Here is a 27,865-nt window from a genome sequence, read left to right as displayed (position 1 = left end):
AATAAACTTTAAGCACCAAAAGGTTAATAATGGTTATTGTGGATAATATTATGAGTGACTTTTATTTTCTTCTATGTGTTTCCTATATTTTCTTTATTTGTTTCAATCAGTCTTGTTTTTGTAATTATCATCCTATAAATATTACTTGTAAATAGGAAGGAACTTTTTTTTTTAAATAGTTTATTGTCAAGTTGGTTTCCATATAAAACCCAGTGCTCATCCCCACAAGTGCCCTCCTACATGCCCATCACCCCCCATCTCCTCCCCCCACCCCATCTGCCCTCAGTTTGTTCTCAGCGTTCAAGAGTCTCTCATGGTTTGCCTACTTCCCTCTCCTCCACTATTTTTCCCCTTCTCTCCCCCATGGTCCTCTGTTAAGGAACTTTTTTTTTTTTTAAGTTTATTTATTTTGAGAGAGAAAGTGCAAGGGCAGAGAGAGATAATCCCAAGCAGGTCCCGCACTGTAAGTGTGGAGGAGCCCTGGGGCTTAAACTCATGAACTGGGAGATCATGACCTGAGCTGAAGCTGAGTCAGACACTAAACTGACTGAACCACCTGGGGCCCCCCCACCCCATTTTCCTTTAATTTTTTACTCAGCTTCTCAATACTCCCCCCCCCCCAACATTGCTTGGGGCAGCTGTGATCTTTCACAGCTGCTGCTGAGTGTCTTTGACAGTGTCCTGAGTGTACAGTCCTTTCCACTGAATGAGGCTGAATCAGGTCATAAAAGTAAGCCCTGGGTATAAAAGATAAGTGTCAGACAGCTCTGCCACTGGGTTTTAGGGCATCTCCACTTTTTCTGTTTTTTTCAGTGGCTGCCTGTGACTGTTTTTCCACAGCTCTTACTGTTGTGAGAACTTTGGTTTCAAGGAGCTTGAAGAGGAACATGGGATTAGGATGAACAAAAACACCACAAGCTTGCTTTTAAAAAAAAATTTTTTTTTAATGTTTATTTTTGAGAGAGAGACAGTGCCATGGGGTGGAGGGAGGGCCGAGAGAGAGAGCGAGAAAGGGACACAATCTGAAGCAGGTTCCAGGCTCTGAGCTGTCAGCCCAGGGCCCAACACAGGGCTCAAACTCAAGAATGGTGAGATCGTGGCCTGAGCCAAAGTCTGACACTTAACCAGCTGAGCCACCCAGGAGCCCCAACAAGCTTGCTTTCCTTAGTGAGATCCAACTGTTTTTCTTAAAACACTTTTAGGGTTGGCATAAATCTTTAATTTCTGGACTTGGCAAAAAAGTTGATTTACATCATTTATGCCCATGGTCTTTTTGCTTTTAGGGATGAATGCATTTTCAGAGGTCCTCATTCTGCCAGTTTGGAAGTGTCCCCACTCTCCCTGCCTTGATTTATAGTTGTACAAATTTTTAACCTAAAGAAGAATTTGGCACAACCAACTTCATTAAATTTATTTTTCTTGTTGTTAATATGTATTCACTATGAAAAATTTAGAAAACATACATAAATGGAAAGAAGAAAATAGTCATCTGTACTACTACCACACACTGTTAGGACTATAAATATATTTATCTTATAGTCTTATTTATTTAACAGTGGAATCTTACAATGTGTGGAACACTTTTTAAGTTTTTTGTTTTATGGTTTCAGAAGACTTCCATGTGGGCAAACATATTGGTTGTAGAATTTAAAAGTAAAAATCCCTTGTAATTTTATTTTCTAGTGGTTTGGTGTGATTACACAGAACACATGCTTATTAACCAAAATGAGATCATATTATATATACTGTTGTATAATTTTTTTTCATTTAGCAGATTGGTACCTTGAGTACTATACTTTTTTCATGGTTGCATATTATTTTACTTTACCATGATTTTTATATTTAACTCCTGGTTGATGTATATTGTGTTGTTTACAAATTTTCACTATTATAGATAAGGTTCCATTTCACTATTACAGATAAGGTTGTGCACATTTATAATATTTTCTTAGTCTAAATTCCTAGAGGTTGGAGATGCTAGGTCCAAGTGTATGCACATTTTAGAAGTCCTTTTTTTGTGTTTCATATAAGTGCTCTGGAGAAAAAATATAGCAATTTGTGGTCCCAAGAAAATAGATTGAGCTTCCCTGTTTCCTCACAATGGCTGTTACAATTTAAAACAGATTTTATATAGTTTATCAGGTTAAATTGTTGTAAATTGTATTTTTTAAAAATTGTTGAAGCTGAACATTTATTTATATGCATATTGGCTGTTTGTAATTTTGCTTTTTCAGTGGTCTTCTGTGCATAGCATACTTTAACATTCTTCTCAAGGTTTGAGCTCTGTTCCTAGTGATTAAAGCTGGCTGAAAGATGACCCTGTTGAATATCAAAGTAATATTTACAGATAGTGAGAGTGTAGTCAAAAGAAGTCAAAGAATTATCTTTCTTTGATCATTCTTCCTGAAAACTGGCCCTAAGAGGACAATACTTTAATAATCCTATTTTTAAAGAGTTTTCACAAGTTGAGCACCTCTACTCCCTTGTATTAAAGCTCTGATAAGACAGTTTTTAGACAGAGGGGCCTCTCCCTGCTGCCCCTACTCTCTAAGAAAAGATTTAATGTTTTTATTAACTCAGTTTTATGGTTTGAATTAAGCAATAATGTGACATATTTGCCATTATAATATTTTTAAAGTTAGTAGATTTTATTTTTTAGAGTTTCTTTAAAAAAAAGTTTTTGTTTTTTTTTTTGTTTTTGAGAGAGAGAGAGCGTGAGCAGGGGAGGGTCAGAGAGAGAGGGAGATACAGAATCTGAAACAGGCTCCAGGCTCTGAGCTGTCAGCACAGAACCCAACACAGGGCTCAAACCCACTAACTATGAGATCATGACCTGAGCCAAAGTCAGACGCTCAACTGACTGAGCCACTCAGGTGCCCCTAGAGCAGCTTTAGTTTAAAAAAAAAATTGAGCAGGGGCGCGTAGGTGGAGCAGGCAGTTAAACGTCTGACTTCAGCTAAGGTCATGATCTTGCAGCCTTGTGAGTTTGAGCCTCTCATCGGGCTCTGTGCTGACAGCTCAGAGCCTAGAGCCTGTTTTGGATTCTGTGTCTCCCTCTTTCTCGGCCCCTCCCCCACTCTCACTCTCTCTTGCTCTCTCAAAAATAAACATTAAAAAAAGGTTGTCTTTTTTTTTTTTTAAATTAAGCACAAAGCAGGGTTCCCACATACCGCCTTCATAAATGCACACTCAGACTCCCCAGCACAGCCATCCTGCACTATTGTGGTGTATTTGTTACAGTTGATGAACCAACATTGACATTTCGTTATCATCCAAAGTCCATAGTTACATGCGCTGCTTTAGTTCTTTGTGTTGTACACTGTTTGGTTTTTAACAACTGTAAAAGGATAGGTATCCCTCATTATAATATACAGAATAGTTGTATTGCCCTCAGAATCCTCATTGCTCCCTACACCTAGTCATCTCTCCCTTCCATCAAGATCCTGGCAATCACTGATTTGTTTTTTTGTTTTTTTACTATCTCCATAGTTTTACATTTTCAAAATGTCATATAGTTGGCATTGTATAATGTATAGCCTTTTCAGTTTGGCTTCTTTCACTTAGTATTACGAATTTAAGGTTTCTCCATGTCTCCTCATGGCTTGATAGTCCGTTTCTTTTTAGTGGTAAATAGTATTCCATTACCTGAATGTATCAGTTTATTTTATCCATTCGCCTATTAAAAGACATCTATGAAGGAGCTAATAATGGTACCTATCTAATGTGGTTATTGTGAGGATTAAAGACTAATAAATGGGAGCACCGTGGTGGCTCAGTTGATTGAGGGGCCGGCTTCAGCTCAGGTCATGATCTCATGGTTTGTGTGTTTGAGCCCTGCATTGGGCTCTGTGCTGACAGCTCGGAGCCTGGAGCCTGCTTTGGATTCTGTGACTCCCTCTCTCTCTCTGCTCTCCCCCACTCATGCTGTGTCTCTCTCTTAAAAAATAAATAAACATTAAAAAAATTTTTAAAAAGATTAAAAGAGAACAATGACATAGTAACTATAATTTTTAAAAAAAGACTAATGTTAAATGTGTGACAGAGTGTCTGGAATATGAATGTTATTTTTACAGGGTCAAAAAACCTATATTCCAGATATAGATATCAAATCCTGGAATCTGAGAATTAGTCCCTTTTGAAATTTATAAGAGGTAGTTTTAAGATACATAAAATTAATACCAGAGCAGCTTGTTATGCCTGGTTTCATTGGTTAATGAACAAGTAAGTTCAGGACAGGTTCAGTCAATTATGGGTAAACAGTACCTATAACTTTGAAGCTCTAAATTTTTCTCATAAATTGTTCCTGAATTTTGTCACAGAGAGGCCTTCAGTCAGAGATAAATCAATGAATGATTCAGCATGGCATTTATGTTCTTAAGTTACTAAAATAACCTAGTAAATGTATAGCTGTGGAATCATTTAATCTACTTTGACACTTTTGTATCATGGAATATAATTTTTGGACATTTGTTTTAGCTTTTTCTTGGATTGTAGGATAATTTGAGCATTTGAGAAAACCTGTGGCTCTACAGGAGAACACATAAATATGCAAAATCTGTTATCCACTTTGAGGGATTTCATAGATCAGTGAAGCTTTACTTAGTGGTGTCTGGATAAAAGGTTTTTTTAAGACCACAGGTAATAAATGGCAAGTCTAAGTAGCAGTACCTTCTTTTATACACAAAGAAGAAGCCAATAATTATCTGTGTTCATGTCCTTTATTTTTGTGTTTTGTCTTGTATTTGTGAAGGTCCATAGTCCCATCTAGCAGGTATGGCAAAAAAACCTTCCAAGGCTTTTTGCTGAGGCTATGTATAAACTAACTGGCCTTGGATTAGATTCTTCCCAAGTAACCAATTTCGTAAACATGGAGGCAGTTACCTCTACTTCGTTTACGTTGAGGAACAGTAACTTTTTCTTTCCACATAGACCAGCCATGATTAAATTTTTGATAAAGATGTGAGTCCTTATCAGAAATTCTGGTAGTCTTGAGAAGAACATTGAACAAAGGGAATTAATTCAGGAATTAGTGTTTATAATATAACTTGGTGTCAGCATCATGGGTGTTATTGTTTTGTTTTGAGGTGATTTAAATCTTTTTAGTTTATCCGTGTAAAATATAACCAAATATTCTAGCATGGCTAATGAAACAGATTCAATTTAGTGATTTTTTAGCTGAGGTTTTCCTTGTAAGTAAGTGTTAAATATGTGATTTTTTAAATAAAATTTTAATGTTTTATTTATTCTTGTGAGAGAGAGAGCACAAGCAGGGGAGGTACAGAGAGAGAGGGAGACACAGAATCTGAAGCAGGCTCCAGGCTCTGAGCTGTCAGCACAGAGCCTGATGTGAGGCTGGAACTCACAAACCATGAGATCGTGACCTGAGCTGAAGTCAGATGCTTAACCAACTGAGCCACCCAGGTGCCCCTAAATATGTGATTTCTTTGTGCATAAAAATATATAAGATGTTCTGTCTTATAGTAATTTATAGTCTAACTTTATTGTATGTACTATAGACCTGTTTGTTTTGTTGTGCCTACTATTTTAATGAATGAAAATGAAGAACTCATCCATGTTTCAGGGTACATTCTGGAACAAGATTTTTATATTAACATGTGTTCTTAGGTTTTAATACTTGTAGATTTGATGTTTTCTTTTTTTCTCTCCAGGCAATGCATGATCCACTGAAAACTTGGCAAGATGCACCATACATTTTTATTGTACATGTTGGCATTTCACCCTCAAAGGAATCCTCAAAAGAAAATCCACTTAGTAATCTTTTTACCAGTAAGTACATTTTGTTCCTCTTTACCATTCGTATTACCTAGTTTTGTCATGCATAATGGGTAGTGTAAAACTGCTTTAAGGGAGGGAATAATTAAGAATGTGTGTTATGTACCGGACAGTATTAGGTACTTTGCATATGTTTTCTTCATTTTCCTTCATTTGATCCTCCTGTTTTAAAATTTTTTAATTGGTATTATGTTCTCAGTATCCTGAAAATAGACTCAGCAAAACTTGATTACCAACTCAAAACTTGCAAGTTTTGAATTAATTGAATTCAAATTTTTTTATGTCTCAGTTTTACTTAATGTTTTTTCTCATTTTACTAACCCAGTTCATGGGTCACCATTCCTTACTTGGAATTTTGTGGTCATTTCCTAACCTGTCTTATTTTTTCTAGTTTCTTTCTTTCTTTCTTTCTTTTTTCCTTCTTCCTTCTCTGTAGTTTTCTTCCCACCCCTCCTTTCTCACAAGTAGAATATTGACTAGGAACAGTGATAACTACCATACTTCTCTTGCTCTTGACTTTAATGACAATATTAGCACATTTCACCATTCATTATGTTTATTGTAGACTTTTCAAGATACTCGGTGTAGTTAAAGATGTTTCTTTCTTTTTCTCATTTACTAAGTGAATTTCCCCCCCTTTTTTAGTATGAAGAATGAATGCTCAGTTTTATCAACTGCTTTGTGTTGATTTAACTGATCAAGTAGATTCCCCCACTTAATCTCTTAATGTGATGTGTTATATTAAACTGATTTTCTAATGTTAAACCATTCTTGAATTTCTGAGATGCCAATATTTGGTCTTGATACACACACACACACACACACACACACACAGTTGGCCTCTGTCAATATTTGGTCTTGATACACACACACACACACACACACACACACACACACACACGGCCTCTGTTTTCCAGAATTTTATTTGTAATTTTTGGTCTATGTTTATGGTAGGATTGGCCTATAATTTTCTTTTCTTTTTTTTTATAACATATATTTTTTTATTAAAATGTTTTATTTATTTTTGAGAGAGCGAGCAGGAGAGGGGCAGAGAGAAAGAGGGACAGCGGACCCAATGCAGACTCTGCATGGAGAGCACAGAGCCCAATGCAGGGCTTGAACTCGCAAACCATGAGTTCATGATCCAGGCTGAAGTCAGGTGCTCCTTTGACTGAGCCACCCAAGCACCCCTATACTTTTCTTTCCTCATACTGTCATCTTTGGTTTTTAGCATCAAGGTTATGCTAGTCTAATACAATGAGTTGGAGAATGCCCCCTGTTATTAAATTCTGTGGAATAGTGTTTGTAAGGTTGGATGATCCAGTTTTTGAATGTTTTGTAGAAGTTACTTAATGATAGTGTTTTGGCCTAATGTTCTTTTCTCTTCCCACATATAGATTTTATTTTATTATTTTTTTATTACAAAAATGTTTTTTATGTCTTTATTTTGAGAGACAAGAGACAGAGAGCAAGCAGGGGAGGGGCAGAGAGAAAGGGAGACACAGATTGGAAGCAGGCCCCAGACTCTGAGCTGTCCGCTCGAACCCACGGACTATGAGATCATGACCTGAGCCAAAGTTGGACGCTTAACCAACTGAGCCACCCAGGCGCCAGTCTCTTCCCCCATTTAGATTTTAAACAACTGATTAATTTTCTTTAATAATAATAAGTTGTTTTTTTAGTGATTTCTATTTTTCTTGATTCAGTGTTGTTTTTGACAAATTGTCCGTATCATTCAAATTTTCAACTGTATTGTCATGATGAAATTATTAGTATTATTCTTTACAAAAATATCTCTTATCTATAGCTTTTTTCATTCTTTTTTTTTTAGCTTTTATTTATTTTGAGAGAGAGAGAGAAAAGCATGAAAGTAGGGGAGTGGCAGAGAAAGGGAGAAAGAATCTCAAGCAGGCTCTGCACTGTCAGCACAGAGCCTGATGCAGGGCTCAAACTCATGAAACATGAGATGACTCGAGCCAGAACAGTCAGATGCTCAGCCAGCTGAGCCTCTCAGGCACCTGCTTTTCTCACTCTTATTATTGTCTATGTGTCTCCCTTTTTAACTTTTTAAATCTTTATAGAATTGTATTTTACTATATTTTTATTGCAGCAAACCAACTTTTGTTAGTTTTCTCAACTATTTCTTTGCTATTTCAATATTTCTTTTGTTTGACTTAATTTAAAATTTTTGTTTTTTATAGATTCTTGTGTTGAATGCTTTTAATTCCCAATCCAGAAGTGGGTCTTATGCCCCATAGTTATATGGGATATAGCGTCTAGGTAAGGAAACAGATGGCCTGGCAGAGTTTCTGGACCTAAGACATGTGTATCTTCTGTATTTCTAGGCCCACAGCTTTCTAATGAATAATAGTCTAAAGCAGCACTTGCCAACATATACTTTTCAACCTTCTTTATTTGAAAAGAATGGAGGGATGCCTGGGTGGCCCAGTCAGTTGAGTGTCCAACTTTGTCTCAGGTCATGATCTCGCCACTCCTGAGATGGAGCCCACCTGCCATAGCTTACTTTTTGGGCCTAGAGTCAAACATGACCATAGCTTCAGCATTGTACATTGTTCTAAGTTTTTGTTCAGTTTTGATATTTGGAGGTGTTTATCTTGTTTTTGAGCTTATATCCCTTGTTTTATTTTGTTTTATCCATCTTTTGTTTGGAGCTAAGAAGAAGATACTTTAAAGCATGGACTTAACTACACCATGTGAAATTCCTAGAATTTTCTAAAACAGTTTTACCATCATTTTTCCCTTCAGTAAATCCTGATGTTTCCCTATTGCCTCTAAAATGTCTACATTCTGCAGGAAGGTTTATAAAACTTTGCAGTTTGTCCCAATGTACCTTTTGCCGCTTTCTTTTCAGAATGCTACTATAGGGTACTATGTGCAGTGTCAGACAACATGTTCTTCAAATATATATCATGCATTTTCATACCTGTCTTTGTTCATGTTATTTCCGCTTTCCAGATGGCTTTTTACTTTGTCCTGGAAAATACACACTCATCCTTTAGGGACTGGCTCAGAGGGATAGCTCTCCATATTGCTTTCCTACTTTCCCTTCTAGCAGAAAACATCTTCTGTATCTTTTTATCTCCTCTGTTTTCTCTAGTGTGTGTCACACAGTAAGTGCTCACTAAATGTTATTTTATATTGTAGCATACAGCAAGGGGTAGCCAGATTTTCTTAAAGGGCCAGATAGTAAATATTCTCTCTACTGCAGCTACCCAACTCCACCATTGTTGTGCGAATGCAACCATAGATAATATGTAAGTGGATGTAGCTGTTTTCCAATAAAACTTTATAAAAAGTGGATAACCAATTTGGCTCACGTGCTGTACTTGGCTGAACCCTAGCATAGAGTAATAAATAATAAGTATTTTATTTGCTCTTTTATTAAGTAGATAGAGATTTAATAACCAGTCTGTCTGCTTAAAATTTTTATGATTGTGGGGTGCCTGAGTGACTCAATCAGTTAAGCATCCTACTTCAGCTCAGGTAATGGTCTTGCGGTTTGTGAATTCAAGCCCTGTGTTGGACTCTGTGCTGACAGCTCAGTGCCTGGAACTTGCTTTGTATTCTGTGTCTCCTCCTCTCTCTGCCCCTCCCCCACAAAGTCTCTGCCTCTCAAAAATGAATAAATGTTAAAAAAATCTTTTTAATTTTTATGATTGCTATTATGGGATGTTCCTTGTTTGCATGAGTGTTGGACTTGGTTTACTTTTTTCAGTGAGGGGGACCAGGTTTACTTTTAACAATGGTATTATGTCCTTTTTGCTTGATAAAAACTTGGACATTTTTGTTGACTCTAGACAGTTATTAGTCTATTTCTAGATATAGATATCACTTCTCATATCAGATTTTACTTATCAATCATACCTAAAATCGATCCAAATAGTTTTATCAATTATAATTTTAAAATAATCACAGTTAAATAATCACAGTTATATAGTCATACAGTTTGATTTCTGTAAGGCAAATCTGTCATTTATATTCTTGTTACCATTGTTAAACACTTTGTTATTATTAGTAAGGAACTTCTGAAAATGATACATTAATGTAGCAAAGTCACATAAAATTGAAGTAGGTAAAAAATAATAAAGCAGTAGAAAAATCTGGGTAAGAATAGATAGAAGACAAAGAGGACAGCAGAGTGAAGGAATGAAGTCCTGTAATTTTCAGAGCACATTATGTGTTATAAGAAAAAGTACATATGAATAGTGTTTAGAATTTAGAGGAAATAGGTTATAGTTCTAGTTGAGCAGCTCACAGAAGGCTTTGTGGAGGAAATACATTCATTCTAGTCTTGAAACAAAGTGTATATGGAAGAGAGGCCTTTTCCACTTAGGATACTGACTGGGGGCAGACCATGGAGGCTTGTGTGGGACCCAGCATAAACTTGAGAATATTTCGTGAATTTCAGAGTGCTCTATAAATGTAGTCTTCACCAGAATTGAAATGGTTAAAAGTAAATAACCAATGAGATTTTCATTAATTTCATTAAATATTACACAGCGTTTTTGTTTAGTTTCTACATCCTTTACATTAATTCTGAGGAATGTGTTTTGGCAGTGACCGTTGAAGTGAAGGGTCCGTATGAATATCTCACGCTTGAAGAATATCCACTGATGATTGTAAGTGAACTTACATTCTTTAACCTTGACATTACATGAGTTAACTCGAAAGATTGTTCATGTTTTGTGGCAATATTCTTTAAAGAATTCTTCCTGAACAGTTCAGAAAATACTGCTTGTAGTTCTATACTTATTTCTTATTTCCATATGACCTTGTGAGTGTCCATGAATCCCTCTCTGCCTCGTCTTCACATCTGTAGAATGAAGAGATTGATAACTTGTGGAATTTCAGAATTGGAAAATACCTCGAAGATATTTTCACATCTCACATTCTCTCTAGAATCCAAAGCGGGGCACTTCTTACAGCCCTATAGTTTCCGATCCCATTTAACGTAACTAAATGATGGCACTGCCTCCTGTGTGTGTCTGTGTCTATAGGAATATCCTTACTCTATTTTCAGATTTCCTTTGTTCATGATTTTTTTTCTTTTTCCTTTCATAGTTTTCCCACTTTGTTATGTTTCATTGCCTTCAGATGTATCATAACCCTGCCATATTTTTTTCCACTTTAGTGTTATCTTCATTTATGTAATTTTCGATAGTGAACTGAAAATGCATTTATAATACAGAGGAGTGGATATTCTTATTCATAGGTTCTTAGGTAGTCTCTGTGCAAGAGGAGATCATTGTATTACATTACTATGGAACTCCAAAGAAAAAATTATTCTTAACAGCAGAGGGTAGAATATGTTGGGGTTTTTTTTTTTTTTTAATAGTTTAAGACTACGTATTGATTCTAAATTGGCTGTTGGCCTTAATCTTCCTTTTTATTTCTTACCCATTTGGATGACAGTTTTTCATGGTGATGTGCATTGTATATGTCCTATTTGGTGTTCTGTGGCTGGCATGGTCTGCCTGCTACTGGAGAGATCTCCTGAGAATTCAGTTTTGGATTGGTGCTGTCATTTTCTTGGGAATGCTTGAGAAAGCTGTCTTCTATGCAGAATTTCAGAATATCCGATACAAAGGAGAATCAGGTATGTAACCAAAAACTGTTCGCCAGTTTTTGAGTGATTTGTGGGTAAGACGTGACAGTTTTACTCAGAGCAGCAGTCAATTAGTGGATTTAACTTTATACTTAATTACTGGAATAACCTCATTATATAATCAGTGTGATTGTGACTCTTGATTTTAGCCTTATAACTTACGGTTCAGTGATTTAAGAGTGATGGTACTGAGATATATTCTCACAAGTTACAATAGTAGTGACCATTTTGGGTAAGATTATTACCATCATTGAATCTCAATCACCATTAATTTTTAAGGCACCATTATATGCATCTGAGGAAGAAAATAATTACTGCCAATTTAATAGTAAGATGTCACTGATTATAGCACATACTTTGATTTCAAAGATGTTAAAATATTGGGTGGGGGGGTAGGGAGTAAGTCCAAGAGCTGGTAAAATACAGTAATACCAAGAAAATAGGAGGGTACGTAGGTTACTAAAGTGAACAGGTAATGACAAAATATTTTGTACTGAAGTTTTTTGTGATAGCTTTGGTTCTTTCTCATCAGACATAATAATTTTTAATGATTACTATTGTAAGATTACTAATTAGAGTTTTCCCTGTCTTTGAAAGGGCTTGAAAATAGTAGATGTGAAAATGATTTGAAAACTGTGTATGTATTTTGTGCTTTTCAATGTGTATATTCAATGTATTTATATATTTTCAGTGTGTGTTCCTCAGTTTTAAAAAATGGGGGAAAGGTCCTAAGTCTTCTAAACAGTCCACGTAGGTGAGGTGTTGTGCTGATTTTAATGAAGTGGGGTTGGGGAGGGAGGGTGATTTGAGCACACCCAGATTGCTATTCACATGAGAAAGGTAAGTAAAATTAGCTTGTGTGCTTATTTGTAAAAATTGCAGGAGGGGTATTCTCTCTGAACAGGATAATCCCAGTGCTTATTCTGACAACTGTTGGAGATCTCGCTCTAAGTCCTGATTCTAGAGTTGAGCCTTTCCCCAAACCTAGGTTATAGTTGCGCCTTTCCCTCTTTGTCACAGTTCAGGGTGCTCTGATCCTCGCAGAGCTGCTTTCAGCAGTTAAACGCTCCCTGGCTCGAACCCTCGTCATCATAGTCAGCCTCGGATACGGCATAGTCAAGTAAGTATTAACTTTTTATATGGAAGAACATATTAAAACATTGATTAAACTGTACCAGTATGTCAGGTTCCATTGTTATTCTGAAAGAATTGATGTAAGAACTGCAATAAGTCAGTTATCTGAAATTTTGTAGATTTGTAAAAACCAGGAAATGTAAAGTGTTTCATTTCACTTCTTAGAACTCAAGAAGCATTTGCAGGAAAATCTGCAATATAATGAATGGCAATGAAAACATCAAACTTTTAGAGCGAAATTGCAGTGACTTTTAATCTTCCAGAATACTTTTGCAGATCACATTTTTTCATGGGAATGTCATTCAGTCTGAAAAATCAATCTGAAAATAATTTACTTTTTATTCAGAAAATTTTATTGAGTGCTTTCTATATATTAGATGGTGGTCTAGACCCTTTATTGCCTAGAAGCAAATAAACAAAAGACCTGAAGTTTACATTTGTGGAGAGAGGGGATAAAGATAAAAATAAGTGAGTAAAATATTTAACCTGTCAATGATAAGTGCTATGGAGCAAATAAAGCAGGGGAAGGGTGTAGAGAGTGCCAGGCAAGAAATGGACCTTTCAGTTGTAAATAGAGTGGCCAAGGAAAGCTTTACTTAGTGACATTTAAGCAGAGATCTCAAGGTGGTGAGGGAACTCTATGTACACTTAGAAGAAGAGATGGTAAGATGTGGTCAGATTCTGTGCAGATTTTGAAGGTGGAGCCAGTGAAATTTTCCGATGGATCAAATGTGTGATGTGAAAGAGAAGAGGAATCAAGGATGATGCCGTCTATTTTGGTCTGAGCAAGGAACGATGGAATTGACATTTATGAGTTGAGAAGGACCTTAGATAGAATAAGTTTGGAGTAGAGTCAAGATTAGGAATTGTTAGATGCCCAAAGGGAATAAAGGGGAGAAGATAGGGTAAAGATATAAATTTGGGAGTCATCAGTATATAGATGTTATGTAAAGCCGTAAGACTGGAATGTGATCACCAAGAAAGTGCATATATATAGAAAAGAGGTCAAAGCACTTCTCCAAAGAGAACATCCAGATGGCCAACAGACACATGAAACGATGCTCAGCATCCCTTCTCATCAGGGAAATACAAATCAAAACCACACTGAGATACTACCTCACGCCGGTCAGAGTGGCTAAAATCAGCAAATCAGAGAACTCTAGATGCTGGTGAGGATGTGGAGAAACGGGCACCCTCCTACACTGTTGGTGGGAATGCAAACTGGTACAGCCCCTCTGGAAAACAGTGTGAAGGTTCCTCAGGAAACTAACAATAGAACTCCCCTATGACCCAGCAATAGCACTGCTAGGAATTTACCCAAGGGATACAGAAATGCTGAGGCATAGGAGCACATGGACCCCCAATGTTCATAGCAGCACTCTCAACAATAGCTAAAACATGGAAAGAGCCTAAGTTTTCATCAACGGAGAAATAGATCAAGAAGACGTGGTTTATCTATACCATGGAATACTACATGGCAATGAGAAAGAATGAAATCTGGCCATGTGTAGCAACATGGATGGACCTTGAGGGTGTTATGCTGAGCGAAATAAGGACAAATATCATTTGTTTGTAAGTATAGGAGGACTAGGAGGAACTTAACGGAGGACCATTGGGGAGAAGAAGCGGGGAAATGGTGGGGGAAAGAGAGAGGCAAATCATGAGAGACTCTTGAATGCTGAGAACAAACTGAGGACTGATGGATGGGGGGAGGGAGGAGATGGGCATGGAGGAGGGCACTTGTGGGGATGAGCACTGGGTATTATATGGAAACCGATTTGACAATAAACTATTTGTAAAAAAAAAAAAAAAAAAAAGAGGTCAAAGGATTGAGCCCTTGAATGTTTTCAAATATTTAGAATTCAGTGAGATGAAATAGAATTAGACCAGAGGCATATGAGAAGGACCATTGTGGTGAGAGGCAAACCTGAACACTGTTTCAAAGACAGAGTGAACATGTCAAGATGGTTGAGCAGTGACCACTGGGTTTAACTTCATGAGAGGTATAAGTGACCTTAATAAGACAGTTTTGGTGAAGTGCTAGGATAGAAGCTTGATTGGAGTGAGTTCAAGAGAGAAAATAGAAGCAGAAGAGTTGGGAGTATCCAGGTATAGACAGTTATTTCAAGGAGTCTTGCTTTAAGTGGGATTAAATAAATGAGTTTTAATTAAAAAATTTTTTAATGCTTGCTTATTTTTGAGAGAGAGTACAAAGCAAGGGAGGGGCAGAGAGAGAAAGAGGCACAGAATCTGAAGCAAGCTTGAGGCTCTGTGAGCACAGAGCACGACATGGGACTTGAACTTAGGAACCTCAAGATCATGACCTGAGCTGAAGTTGGACACTTACCGGACTGAGCCATCCCAGGCACCCCTGAGTTTTAATTTTTGTAATTTATTCATTTAAAGGACTTTTGCTTTCATTGGGATTGGAGGAATGGGGTGGGTTTCATTTTTCTAGTTCTTTAATTCATTTAACAAATATTTGAGTGCCTCGTATATGCCAGGGAGTAGTCTAAGATTTCTAAGATATGACAGTAGGGAGAAAAATCCTTGCCCATACGGAGCTTTGCTAGCATATAACAAAAAATACAGGAATAAATATCACTTAGGCTTAGGTACACATGATTTACAGCAGTGCATCTGAAACTTACAGTGCACTAATGAATCATCTGGAGCTCTTGTTAAAAATGTAGATTCTGATTGGATGGCATTTTGAATATCATGGATTCAAGATTGAAGAAACTACTCGGAAGACTATATTTTGTTGGATTCTGAGCTTACACATGTTACAGTTTATCTAATGAGTTGCAATAGGATATTTGCTTATATTGTTAAAATGTTTAGATTTGATAATGGTATTGTGGTTATGTTTTTTAACAGTCCTTATTGATTTAAGAAAAAAAAAACACGCTGAAAGATCATATGGGATGATGGGAAGTGGATGAGGCTTGGATTGAGGCAGGATTGGCCATAGGTTAGCAGTTACTGGAAGTGGATGATACATATTGAGGGATTCTTTATACTATTGAATGTTTGAAAATTCTCTGTAATAAAAATGACCTTTTTTAAAAAAATGCAATTACTGGGGACCAGATGTAAAGTTCAGGTATCCACTATCTTAGTTTAAGACCAATTTTTCTTCCAATTTTTTTTCTCAGCTGAATCAAGTATGTCTGGCTTATCTCTGCTAAGTTGTTGGCCCCTATTAATCAACATGAGTTGCTGTTACTTAGCTTATTTTGGAGATTGTAGCATTGGTACTCAGCTCTTGTCTTTGCTTCCTATTTAGGCCTCGACTTGGAGTCACTCTTCACAAAGTTGTGGTAGCAGGAGCCCTCTATCTTTTGTTTTCTGGCATGGAAGGGGTCCTCAGAGTTACTGGGGTCAGTACTCCTTAATCTGAGTATGTATGGTCAGTTCATATACATTGTTTTTGTCCTGAGAGGGTGAATTAGAAATGTCTGTGAGCTTTTTCTTCTGAGTCATCTTTGAACTCTGATTTTCAAAGTGTATGCGTAATGCAAATTTTCTTTTTAGTCTATTAGAGCTTTATAAGTTTAATGTGTGACCAGGAGTGAATGCTTTCCCACCTGTCCCCAAATTGCTACTTATTCTTCCTCCCTGATAGTGGACTCTCATTCTTGTATAAGGGGCAAACATTGCAGTCATGTACTCGCTCCATAATCTATTTTTTGTTTTAAAGTGACAGTACTCTTTGCTAGCCACCACTTGAGTTTCAAAGGGTTTTCTAATATACAACTAATTGTTTCCCATCATTCTTGAGAATTATAAAATCATGGCCCTTTGCCAGGAAGGGAAACCAAAGCACTGAGATATAAATGATAAAGAAATTTATGTTAGAGTGGATTAGTGTGAAGAAGAAGAACTGGTCATTCCAGCAGTTACTTATTTAAAAATCAGTCCCAGCAATAACCCATTAGATTCAAGGTGGCAAATGCTGTAAATTTGATTTTGCCCTCAAGAAAACTGAGCCCCTTAAGTTTTGCAATAAATTGCCCCTTAAAATAAAACACTTTATTGATGTATATTTGTTTTTCAGATCACACTGTGTTCTGTGTAATTTCCTTTGACTTTTAGCAGTTTTAGCCCTCTATCAATTTTGTTTTCTTTGTTATGCTGCTGTAGTCTTTTTCTTATCCCTTGGCTCTGATAGTAAACCTGGCCCTCTCAGCAATTGATGCCTGTATTATTTTATGGATATCCTTTCAATAATGTCCTGGTGATTGGACAATTGGGGTTATATAAATAGCACCTTTTATACATAAATGTGCAAAACAAGCAGCATAGTTTTGGGGACGGATATTTGCCTAATGTTTTATTTTGGACTGTGTTCTTATTTGTAGATTTACATTATATTACAATTCTGGAAATTGGTAATATATTAATACTGCAGTACTTTGAAATATGAGAATGGTCTTTTTAGACATGTAGCTAGAATCACAATGATAGGCGACGATAGAATGGGATGTGGGCTTGTAACACTACAACTGTTCAGTGTGGTCACTTCTTAACATAGATCTTAGTATTCTAGGAGCTCTGTGGTGCTTGCCTCTTTTTAGTTAGCATGTTTCATTGTATTGAGATTGTAATCAACAGTTTGTGTGAAATGCTTACAGCTGTATATTCTATGTGATCATTTGTCAGAACGGAAGAATGGCATAGGTGCAGAGTATTATTCCTTATTTTCTTTTGATTTGAGTGCAAAATCATTCCAGATGATTATGTAAATGCAGAATCATATGCTGGTGTCTTCCTGTGCTCTCTAGACATCTTTTTCACCACCTCTTTTTCTTTGTCTGCAGGCCCAGACTGATCTTGCTTCCTTGGCCTTTATCCCCTTGGCTTTCCTAGACACTGCCCTGTGCTGGTGGATATCCTTCTCATTGGCTTGTTTGATGGTGGTCCATTTTTCCCCTTGGAGATGGGTTTCCATTGATCTTTCTGCAAATGGTTTTTACCAGTTTTGTTGATTACTCTTTCCTTTGGGAATAGGGTATGTTCAGTCTTAACAACCTGAGAGCTCAGGTAAGAGTTATTTTATTTTTAATTTTAAAAATTGCAGCAAGAGTTGGTGACTGTGGACTGAGCACAAAATAAAAGCTTCTGGCTTTTCTTAAAATGAGGATTTCACTTCAATTTTGGACTTACATATCTCACTTAGTGTTAGGATCACTGGCTACTGTTTCTTTCAACCTCTGGCAATTATTAAATGCTTTGAAAATTATGTAAATGTTTTTATTCTTAAAATATGATTTTAGGAACTCTATGAGGCTCTTTGACTCCCTTTATTTATTTTTTTAATGTTTATTTTTGAGAGAGAGACCGAACATGAGCTGGGAGGAGCAGAGAAAGAGAGGAAGGGAGACAGAATTCGCAGCAGGCTCAAGGCTCTGAGCTGTCAGCACAGAGCCCGATGAGGCTACACACCACTAGATCATGACCTGAGCCAAAGTTGGACACTTAACCGACTGAGCCACCCAGGCACCCCAAGGTTGTGTGACTCTTAAAATTCTGAGTAGATTTAGCTGATTTTTAACCTATACAGGATAACAGGATAAGTGTTTTATACCTTCTGATTTAAAATTGGACTTGGGATTGTTTGAAGACTTCTACTCTTTGAGATAAATACTGATCTGTTTATAGGAAAAGTCAACCAGCAGGTAGCAAACAAGTTTCTATTTGAATAACCTTTCTTCTTGCTTTTCAAGAGTAAACATTTATTTATTAGGGACTTGACCTATTAGATGAAGGATTCGGGTCGTTGGGACTTTATCTTTTGGGGATTTTTAAAAATTTATTTTGTTTTTTGTGCTATTTGGTCCTATATACAATTGGTGTGATATTATAGTCTTGATGGACCATGATTGTTATAAAGGGCTGAATGTAAATAAAGTTGTAATTTTGTGAATTTTGGGGGATTGTCCTGTATCAAAAATGTTTGAAATTGAAGTGTACTGGGCCCAAAAAGCTGAAGATTTTCTAGGTCAATACCTTTCAAGGATGCTTTGTGAACCTCTACTACAAATATTGAGAGATATGGGGAGGGGGACTGAACCATACAAGAAGATGACCTGGTAATTAGGTAGCAGCCAGCACTCTGTTAAAGGACAGAAGTGAGCTCCAGCTCACTTGGCTTTCATATCTGCTCCTCATTCTGAAAGCTGAACATCAGAGCAGATCATCATCTGTAGTAGTCATTAGTTCTCTGTTGTTGTGCAGCAACTTGTACTTAAGAATAATGTCTTGAAAATAGAGAGTTGTTGCTTTTAGAGCCTAACTGCCTGAGATTCTCAGCCAGTTTGTAATTCTGTGGATAACTCAGGCAGCTGATGGCAGGTTTCTTAACATGGCACAAGGGGACTGAGTGTAAACTCTGGGAGGTTGTAGGCATGAGTGTATGACTTTAGATTGGTTAGGACAGTGAGAACATAGCTAATACCTTAAAAGAAGAAAGGAGAGGATGCTAACTCCCATTTTTGCCTGTGAACTCCTTTTTATTTCATTTTCTTCCTTTTGTCTTTCATTTGGTTCTTCTTATTTCTCTAGAAAGCTTCTTCCTATCTTTATTTCTCCTTTAATAATTTTTATTTTTTCCTGTCTTTTGATTTTCACTTTATCCTAGTTTTGTGTTCTCTTCAAGTCTCATTGAAAATAAAGACTTTCTTACTAATCGTGGTGAGGCTTGGGGTATTTGTGAGGTTGAGAGTGAGAGCTGTTAGGCCTGGTGTCCATAGCTGTCAGTTTGACCCCAGATTCTCAAAGAAATATAAGGATTAGTGTACTAGCTTATTGTTATTTTCTGAATGTTGATTTCCTTGACCTGCAAACACATATTTATTAGCCTGACTCAAACAATGAAGTTGTTAAAACTTCGGAGGAACATTGTAAAACTTTCTTTGTACCGACATTTTACCAACACGCTTATCTTGGCAGTGGCAGGTAAGTTGGAGACTTGCTTCCTGCTGTTTAAATGCAGTTCTTTTAGAACAGAGATTCTTAACCTGAGAGCTCGTAGGTAGGCTCTCTAAAATTAAATAAAAAGTTTTGTACATTTTACTTGGGGAAGTGGTCTTTGACTTTTGTCAAATTCTCAAATGGGTCTGTGGTTCAGAAAAAGTTTGAGAACCACTTATTTTAATAGCTGAAGATCAACTTCATATAATTTCAACTCTTGGTATATCTCTCCCCCGTTTCCATTCTTTTTCTGAGACACTTTTTTTTTGAGGCAAGTTAGCATTAATGTTTTTAGATTTCTTTTAGAAGATGTTAATATTTGCTTATTTGGTTTTATTAAAATAAATATAGCATTTTACTTAGATATTAGATCCATGTACATTGCTATTATATTGCTTCTACATATGTCACTAAACATGGATAACATATAAGTTTCACATATCCATTTGGATAGACTCTAGCCCATGTAAGCTAATTTGCCTACCTTTTGGCTTTTGTACCAGGAATAGGGAGGTCTGGCCTATAATTGGAACCAGTAGTTCTATTTGTCTTGCAGTCATTTTATCAACCTGTTTTTCCATCTGACCAACCAAAGAAAAATTACCATTATTATACTAAGGATGAAGAAGGGGGAAAAAATCATATTATTGATCTGGAAAAAGCCATGTTTCTAATACCTTCTTTTCCAGTTCTGAGGGTTACTAAAGTAGCCACATGGTAAACTATTCTTTAAGTACAGAAAGGATTGACAAGAGTATGAATTGTGGGACTTAGTTATCGTAGTTGTAAGTAAATTTGTATTGAATAAATGTGTTAAAATAACTGAGAGAAAATGATTGTGATGTATTGGGAGTTAGGGATGTGTGGGATTCCACTTAACTAGAATCAGAGAATGTAATTAGGGATGTAAACTAATATTCATACCGTGACCAGGTTTTTCATTTCCTCTTAGCATCTATTGTGTTTATCATCTGGACAACCATGAAGTTCAGGATAGTGACTTGTCAGTCGGTGAGTTACAAACACATGCATTTGTGAATAGTGTACTGTTTTATACATCAACAGTGATGTTGATGACAATGGTAATATTCGTACCTTTTAAGAAATTAGGGTTAGGTCTCCACTCTGAGGGTTAGAATCCTTCCCTCCTCCTAAGTATTCTATATTAACACTGTGCTTAGTATGATAGATTTGTTTCAAAGGGTTTTTTTGGCAGACGTTGGGAGAAAGGACTGATTTGTATATCCTAGTAGTGGGAGAGAACATTATAAGTGATCATCACAGTTTGTCATAACCCAATCTTGCCTTAACTAAAAATTTTTTAGCAAGAAATCCAGAGTCCTAAACATTAAGTATGTGTGAATAATACTAATCTTAAGTAGAAGCTATGTATTTAAGATCTGAACACAGAGACTGGCAAAGCATTTCTTTGGAAGCCAGAGCTAAGCTGGTAAAAATAAATAAAATGAAAACTATAAATAAAATAACAACATAATGTTACTTTCCCTTAGCTTGTATAAAAATCATTCCCTAAAGATTCTCAGAGCTATAAGGAAGCATAAATAAAGTGTTCTATTTAGTTAGTGCCTTTTCTTTAGCAACAATAAACACTACCAGGGAAGAAACGGTATTTATTTTTTATTCCCAGCCCTTAGCAGAGTGCCTAGCACATAGCAGGCTCTTAGTAAATGTAAGTTAAATTAATAAATAAGTCATTCTTGTTCTCTGCCAAGGGCTTTGTAAAATGAGTTAAGATTATGTATAAAAATGTACTTCTCCCCCTTTTGGTAGGATTGGCGGGAGCTCTGGGTGGATGATGCCATCTGGCGGTTGCTGTTCTCCATGATCCTCTTTGTCATCATGGTTCTCTGGCGACCATCTGCAAACAACCAGAGGTTCTTGGACACTTCTTATTTACATTGCTAATCATTGAATGGCCATGTCATCAGTTAGGGGTGGTTTATTGGGTGACAGTGTCAGGGCCATGTCGTATAGTGGAAAGAATATTCACTGGGTCTGGAATCCAGAGAAATGGGTTCCTGTCCACTTTCCTGTTTGCACTGTGACTTTGGGCATGTTGCCTCTTTTCACTTCTCTGGGCCTTAGTTTCCTCAGCATATAATGTGAGGCCATTGAATCAATTGATATAAGGTGATTTTCAGTTCTGACGTGTTCTGGTAATATGTATGTTTATAAGTAAAGAAGGGAAGTAGATAGATTGTGACACTCCGTGAGGGTCTCACCTGTCTCCTGTAAAGAAAGAAAGAAAAATTTTATAGCCACTAGCTCAGCTTACTTTGTAACAATATAGAAATTGGCTATTTTGTGAATGTCTGTGTCTTTGGTGCACCACCCCTTCACCCCCATTTATGTTTAGATAGTTAAGAGCTTATATTACCCAATAATATCACCAAAGAAGGAAAAGGATGAGGTGGTATAACTAAACAGCTAATTTTATAATTCGAGATACCAATAAAAGATTTAGAGAATAAACGACATCTTTTTTTATCTTTTTGTGTGTGAGATAAATGACTTCTTTTTATCCCATAAAAATAGCCTGTCTTTTCATATTATACATTTAATGTTTGTGTTCTTTGAAAAAAAAAAAGAGAAATTGAGTAGACTTAGGATTGCTAGGGTAAAGGGTCTGCATATTTATAATTTTTAAAGTATTAAAATCAGATTGCATTCAGAAAAATCTGAAATTCTGTGTCTACCAACAATTGTGTGAGAGGAGCTCTCTCCTCTATCTTCCTATCTCCCTGTTATTTAATTTTTACAGATCTGGTAAATGAGAATATTCACCGTTATTTTTAAAGTTGCATTCAAGCCTAAATTACTTTTTTTTTGTTTTAATGTTTATTTATTTTTGAGAAACAGAGTACAGGTGAAGGAGGAACAGAGAAAGTGAGGGATACAGAATCTGAAACAGGCTTCAGGCTCTGAGCTATCAGCACAGAGCCTGATGTGGGGCTCAGACCCACAAACCATGAGATCATGACCTGAGCTGAAGTCAGATGCTTAACAGACTGAGCCACCCAGGTGCTCCAAGACTAAATTACTTTTTATGCCATTACTGGTTGCGTAGTTCTGCCAATCAGCTTTTTAGATCTTTGACATTTTTTCCTTATCAGCTTATGGATCATTTTTGTATTGATTTGTAGGAATTCCTTACAAATTCCTTTTTTAGATTCCAATATTTTGTTCCAAGCATTCCAGATATTTTCTTCTAGTTTGTTGTTTATCTTTGAACAATTTAATGATGGTTTTTGGCCATAGAAAAAGATGGAAGTATAGTGTCAAATCTGTCATTTTTTTCCTTCATGTATTGTATATTTTGTGTCTTTTTTTTTAATGTTTATTTTTGAGAGAGGATGCAAGTGGGGGAGGGGTCCGGGAGGGGTCAGAGGATCTGAAGCTGGCTGTATGCTGGCAGCAGCAAGCCGAATGCAGGGCTCAAATCATGAACTGTGAGATCATGACCTGAGCCGAAGTCGGATGCTCAACCAACTGGATCACCCAGGTGCCCCATTTTTTGTGTCTTGTTTAAGAAATTTTTTCCTGGCTTAAGGTGAAGTTCTAAAGTTATTGTGTAATTTTTTCAAAATTTCTCAATTGTGCTTTTATTCATCAAGAATTATTTGTGAGTTTTCTCTTCTGCTGTTTTCTCTCTCTCATCCTGCATTAGTAGTACATTTTCTTAAATTATCTTAGTTTCCTGATAAGTCTTTGTATGTGCCCTCCTCCTTAATCTTCTTTTTAGAAAATATCCATTGCTATTGGCTGTTTTCTATTTAATAAAACATTTAACTTGTTTATTTAATTCTAGGAAAACCTTTATCAGATTTTGTTTGGAATTTAATTGAATTTAATTGAATTGATAAGTCAATTAGGGAAATTACGTATATTTTTTTCCATCCTTGCCTATATGTCCCATTGTTTAATCTTTTCAGTGCTTTATGTTTTATAACTTTTTTTTTTTTTCAGAGCGTGAGCATGGGAGGGGGCAGAGGTAGAGAAGGAGGATCTTTTCTTTTTTCTTAATTTTGAGAGAGTGGGTGTGGGAAGGGGTAGAGAAGGGGAGAGGGAGAGAATCCCAAGCAGGTGCTGAGGTGATAGTGATGTGGGGCTCTATCCCAGGAACCAGGAGATCATGACCTGAGATGAAATCAAGAGTCATACTCTTAACTGACTGAGCCACCGAGGCTCCCTGAGAGCCTTACCCTTAGCATGGAGCCTGATGCGGGGCTCGATCCTACAACTCTAGGATCATGATGAGAGCCAAAATCGAGACTTCGATGCCCAACTGACTAAGCCACCTGGGCCTCCTGTTTTATGACTTTTATTGAAATATTTAAAAAACTTTATGGCTCTTATGGATGTACCCTTTTAAAATAATACATGTGGCTTTGGCAAAAATGTAGCAATGCTATTGATTTTTAAAATTTTTTTTTTAATATTTATTCATTCACTTTAGTTAACATACAGTGTAGTCTTGGCTTCAAGAGTAGAACCCAGTGATTCATCTCTTATATACAGCACCCAGTGCTCATCTTGCAAAGTGCCCTCCTTAATGCGTGTCACCCATTTAACCCACCCTGCTCCAGCAACCCTGAGTTTGTTCTCCGTATTTAAGAGTCTCTTATGGTTTGCCTCTCTGTTTTTATCTTCTTTTTCCTTCCCTTCCTCTATGTTCATGTGTTGAGTTTCTCAAATTCCACATATGAGTGAAATGTTTGAGAGAGAGGGAGAATGAGAAAGAATCCCAAGTATGCTCCATGCTGTCTGCACAGAAGCTTACATGGGCTCAGTCCCAAGAACTGTGACATCACGACCTGAACTGAAACCAAGAGTCAGATGCTCAACTGATTGAGCTATCCAGGCACCTCTAATTGTTTTTGTTTTTTAAATTTTAAGTAGGCTCCACACCTAATGTGGCTTGAACTCACAACCCAGAGATCAAGAGTTGCATGGTCTATGGACTGAGCCAGCCAGGAGCCCTGGAATGCTCTTGTTATATATTTATCATTTCCATCAGCCTTTCTATATTGTCTTGTTAGTTCTGATAACCTCAGGATTTTCCCATTAGGTTGTTATTGAAAGTAATGACAATGTTATTCCTTCCTTTCCAACTAATACTGCTGCCTCATTACTGTTTCTTGTGTTGGCTAGGCTCTCCTGTATAATATTGAAATGAGGCATTGAGAGTGGGCCTTCTCATCTACTCTGACTTTAAAAAATGTGCTTTTCAACTATTATTATTAACTTTGATATCTAGTGTTAATTTTTGCTGGGTATCCTTTAATAGATTATGGGTATTTCCTGTTACTCCTAGCTTTTAAAGAGTTTGTTGGGTTTTTTGTTTTTAATTCATGAAAGGGTGATTTAAAAACAAGGTAGAATGAAAATAAGAGACAACAGTACAGAGTGGGTTCAAAGTGGAAGCTTTCTAGGAGTTACCTGTTTGGCAGCTGCTTTGCTGAATCTATTGGAAGTTGTAAAGGAAAGATCTCTTAGATGTACCACCTGAGGCCTTGATCTTCTCAGCTCCCCGCTTGGAAACTGAGATTTTAAATTACCCGGTACATACAAGGTCAGGACTTTGTCTCTTAACTACAAATTGAAAGGCTGAGATTTTAAATTACATGAGAATTTACTTCCTTCTTTGTGTAATATATGCTTGTAAATGCTTACCACATGTGAGGTATTGTTCTAAGCACTTTTTGATATGACTTGTTTACTTTTTATAAAACACTGCTATGAGTAATGTTTTATTATCCCCAATTTCAGATGAGAAAACTGAGGCACAGAGAATAGGTAACTTGTCTCAAGTCACAGGCAGTATGGCTGAGCCTGCACTTGTAAATGTCATACTGTCCTGCTTCTCTTGCTAATAAAGGCAATCAAGAGCTTTCTGAAGGGCAAGAATTGTTTTGTTTTCACTAAAATAATTTGATGAATGACTCATTGCAGCTTCAATAATAAGGTCTGTAAAATCCAGAGTGTAGCATTTTTTGTAGTTTTCTAATATTTTTCCTTCCGTTCTTTGTTCTCTCAGGTTTGCCTTCTCACCATTGTCTGAGGAAGAGGAAGAGGATGAACAAAAGGAACCTATGCTGAAAGAAAGCTTTGGTAGTTATAAAATTTATTTGTGCTTTAAATACTATTTTCTGGTTATTAGAAATAGAGTAAAGCAAGTATAACAGTGTGTATCGACATCAAGATGCTTTGATAATTGTTTATCATTTTACAATTGTTGTACAGTTGTTTCTCAATTTGGTATGTGGTGAAGTTAGGGGGAATCAAAGGGAAGGGTATAAATTTTAAGGTGAAGCCATGATAAATTCAGTAAATAATTGCACAGGAAATGTACAGTGTGCTTACTGGATGAGCTGAAAGTTTGGCTTTGAACTTCCTAGCATAAAGGTAGAGACATCTGTTGTATAATTCACAGTCCATAAACCTAAAGTTCTGAGTCCATGTTTGAAATTGTTGCTGGACTCCAGTAGGACTGCAGTATACTTAACCCATTTACTTTGTTTCCCACCACAGAAGGAATGAAAATGAGAAGTACTAAACAAGAACCAAACGGAAATAGTAAAATAAACAAAGCAGTAAGTAATTGTGTATAGGCCTTAATGATTTTTTAGATCTGTGCTGTAATTAAGCTTGCTTTATACATCTTTTAATATATTATTTCTTTTACACTTTTAAAAACAGAAACAGCAAGTGATTCTAAGATCTAGTTATCTTTAACTTACTTGGTTTGTTACTGTGTCCTGAAAAGGTACATCAGACTAGCCTGAGGGTTCTATTTAATTATTTTCATCAATGTAAGTTATAGCCCTATTAACCTAAAGTGTTGTTTATAGTAAAGAACAAGCTTTCTTTCATTCAGCAGTGTTTTGGAGTTTTTTTTTTTTTTCTTTGTTTTTTAGAATGATGCATGCAGTCTACATTAAGGGCTTTAGAATTTATCTCACTTTTAAGGAGCAGAACTTACAAGAAACAAACTCTTAGGTATTAGAACATTGAGAAGAAAGCATTTAAAGACAATTTTATGTCACTTATATACTTATATTACACTTACATAGTTTTTATGAGACTGACGCGCTGCCTACTGCGCTAAGGAGGCACCTCTTTACACTTACATAGTTTTTAAAAATACTTGACTATGTAATTTTTTAAATTATTAGCAGTCACATTTGTTATGTGAATATACTACATCAGAATTCTCAAAAGATGAAATTTAAAAATTTTGAGACCTCTTTAGATCCTTACTTGACATGTATTATTTGGTACATTTTAGTAACTACTGGTATTTGTACATTCCCAGCAGGAAGATGATTTGAAATGGGTAGAAGAGAATGTTCCTTCTTCTGTGACAGATGTGTAAGTTTTTGAACTATTTTCACAAGAATCCTTATTCAGTTAGTATAACTTTTATTATTCTAAGTGAATGAGCTAAAGAACATGCTAGTGAGAATGCTAATAGAAAATTAAAGAATATTAAAAGTGTTAAAAAGATGTTAAGTAAAAATTAGGAATGATATACAAGCAAAAGTAATCAGGATTATTTGTTCAGATTATTTGTTCAGATTGTTCATTTTTGCTTAGAAAGATTTAGCTGTAAACCTTGCCAAAATCATTGGGATATTTTTTGGGGGGATTTTTTTAGTTCCTTTCCTTGACTATATTTTTAATTAAATATTGGCCCTATTACAGTGCAGAACATGGTTTTTTTCTGTACAATTCCAGTAACTCTGCTGTTTTCATATTTGCTTTTTTCCCCCTGAAGTGTGCATTAAGCAGATCTTAATTATTAAAAAGGCTTTAAATTGTATTCATAATTTCACTTTCCTCTATGAACCATTTATGACTTTACATTGTTCATTTGGTGTTTTCCTCTCTGCAGAGCACTTCCAGCCCTTCTGGATTCAGATGAGGTTAGTGATCAAATCATGTGCATCAACTGTAGGTCTCATGATTTAATAGGTCCTTTGTTCAGGGGAATTTTATTTATTTTACTCAATAATGGCCTGAAGAACTATATTTGGTATGGTTCAAAAAGGATGAGAATAGAACTACTAATATTAGAGCCCAGATATTCAAGAAGGTTTCCTTTCTTTGTGTCCCCTATTTCTTTTCCAAAGTTTTATGATCAGATTTGAGGACAGGTCTTTTGTTCTGAATATTAGGTTATTCTAGAATCTCTTGATTTTTGAAAATCTTTTGAAAGCATCTGCCTGAATCCAACTCATTTTGTTGGATTGGCTGCTAAAAACAAAAAAAAAAAAAGATTTGTTTATTTCCCACTGACATGCTGTGTGATGCAGC

General features: G+C 36.3%; 1 protein-coding gene across 1 annotated transcript in view; it reads left to right on the top strand.

The window, feature by feature from the left end:
- TMEM87A (transmembrane protein 87A) overlaps window positions 1–27,865 on the top strand; it is a 41,242-nt gene that overhangs the window by 10,276 nt on the left and 3,101 nt on the right. The window contains exons 7-19 of the mRNA XM_039232733.1: window positions 5,670–5,787; window positions 10,372–10,433; window positions 11,227–11,410; window positions 12,440–12,539; window positions 15,843–15,936; window positions 17,377–17,445; window positions 19,405–19,513; window positions 20,481–20,539; window positions 21,320–21,423; window positions 25,587–25,660; window positions 26,081–26,142; window positions 26,865–26,920; window positions 27,444–27,474. Coding sequence (XP_039088664.1) covers window positions 5,670–5,787; window positions 10,372–10,433; window positions 11,227–11,410; window positions 12,440–12,539; window positions 15,843–15,936; window positions 17,377–17,445; window positions 19,405–19,513; window positions 20,481–20,539; window positions 21,320–21,423; window positions 25,587–25,660; window positions 26,081–26,142; window positions 26,865–26,920; window positions 27,444–27,474 — 1,122 coding nt within the window. The remainder of the gene's footprint in view (window positions 1–5,669; window positions 5,788–10,371; window positions 10,434–11,226; window positions 11,411–12,439; window positions 12,540–15,842; window positions 15,937–17,376; window positions 17,446–19,404; window positions 19,514–20,480; window positions 20,540–21,319; window positions 21,424–25,586; window positions 25,661–26,080; window positions 26,143–26,864; window positions 26,921–27,443; window positions 27,475–27,865) is intronic.

This window comes from Hyaena hyaena, unplaced genomic scaffold (genome assembly GCF_003009895.1).
Source record: "Hyaena hyaena isolate Hyena2069 unplaced genomic scaffold, ASM300989v1 scaffold_70, whole genome shotgun sequence".
In the NCBI taxonomy this organism is placed as follows: domain Eukaryota; kingdom Metazoa; phylum Chordata; class Mammalia; order Carnivora; family Hyaenidae; genus Hyaena; species Hyaena hyaena.
The sequence above is the reverse complement of the archived record's forward strand: the minus strand, read 5'-3'. Positions and strand labels throughout refer to the sequence as shown.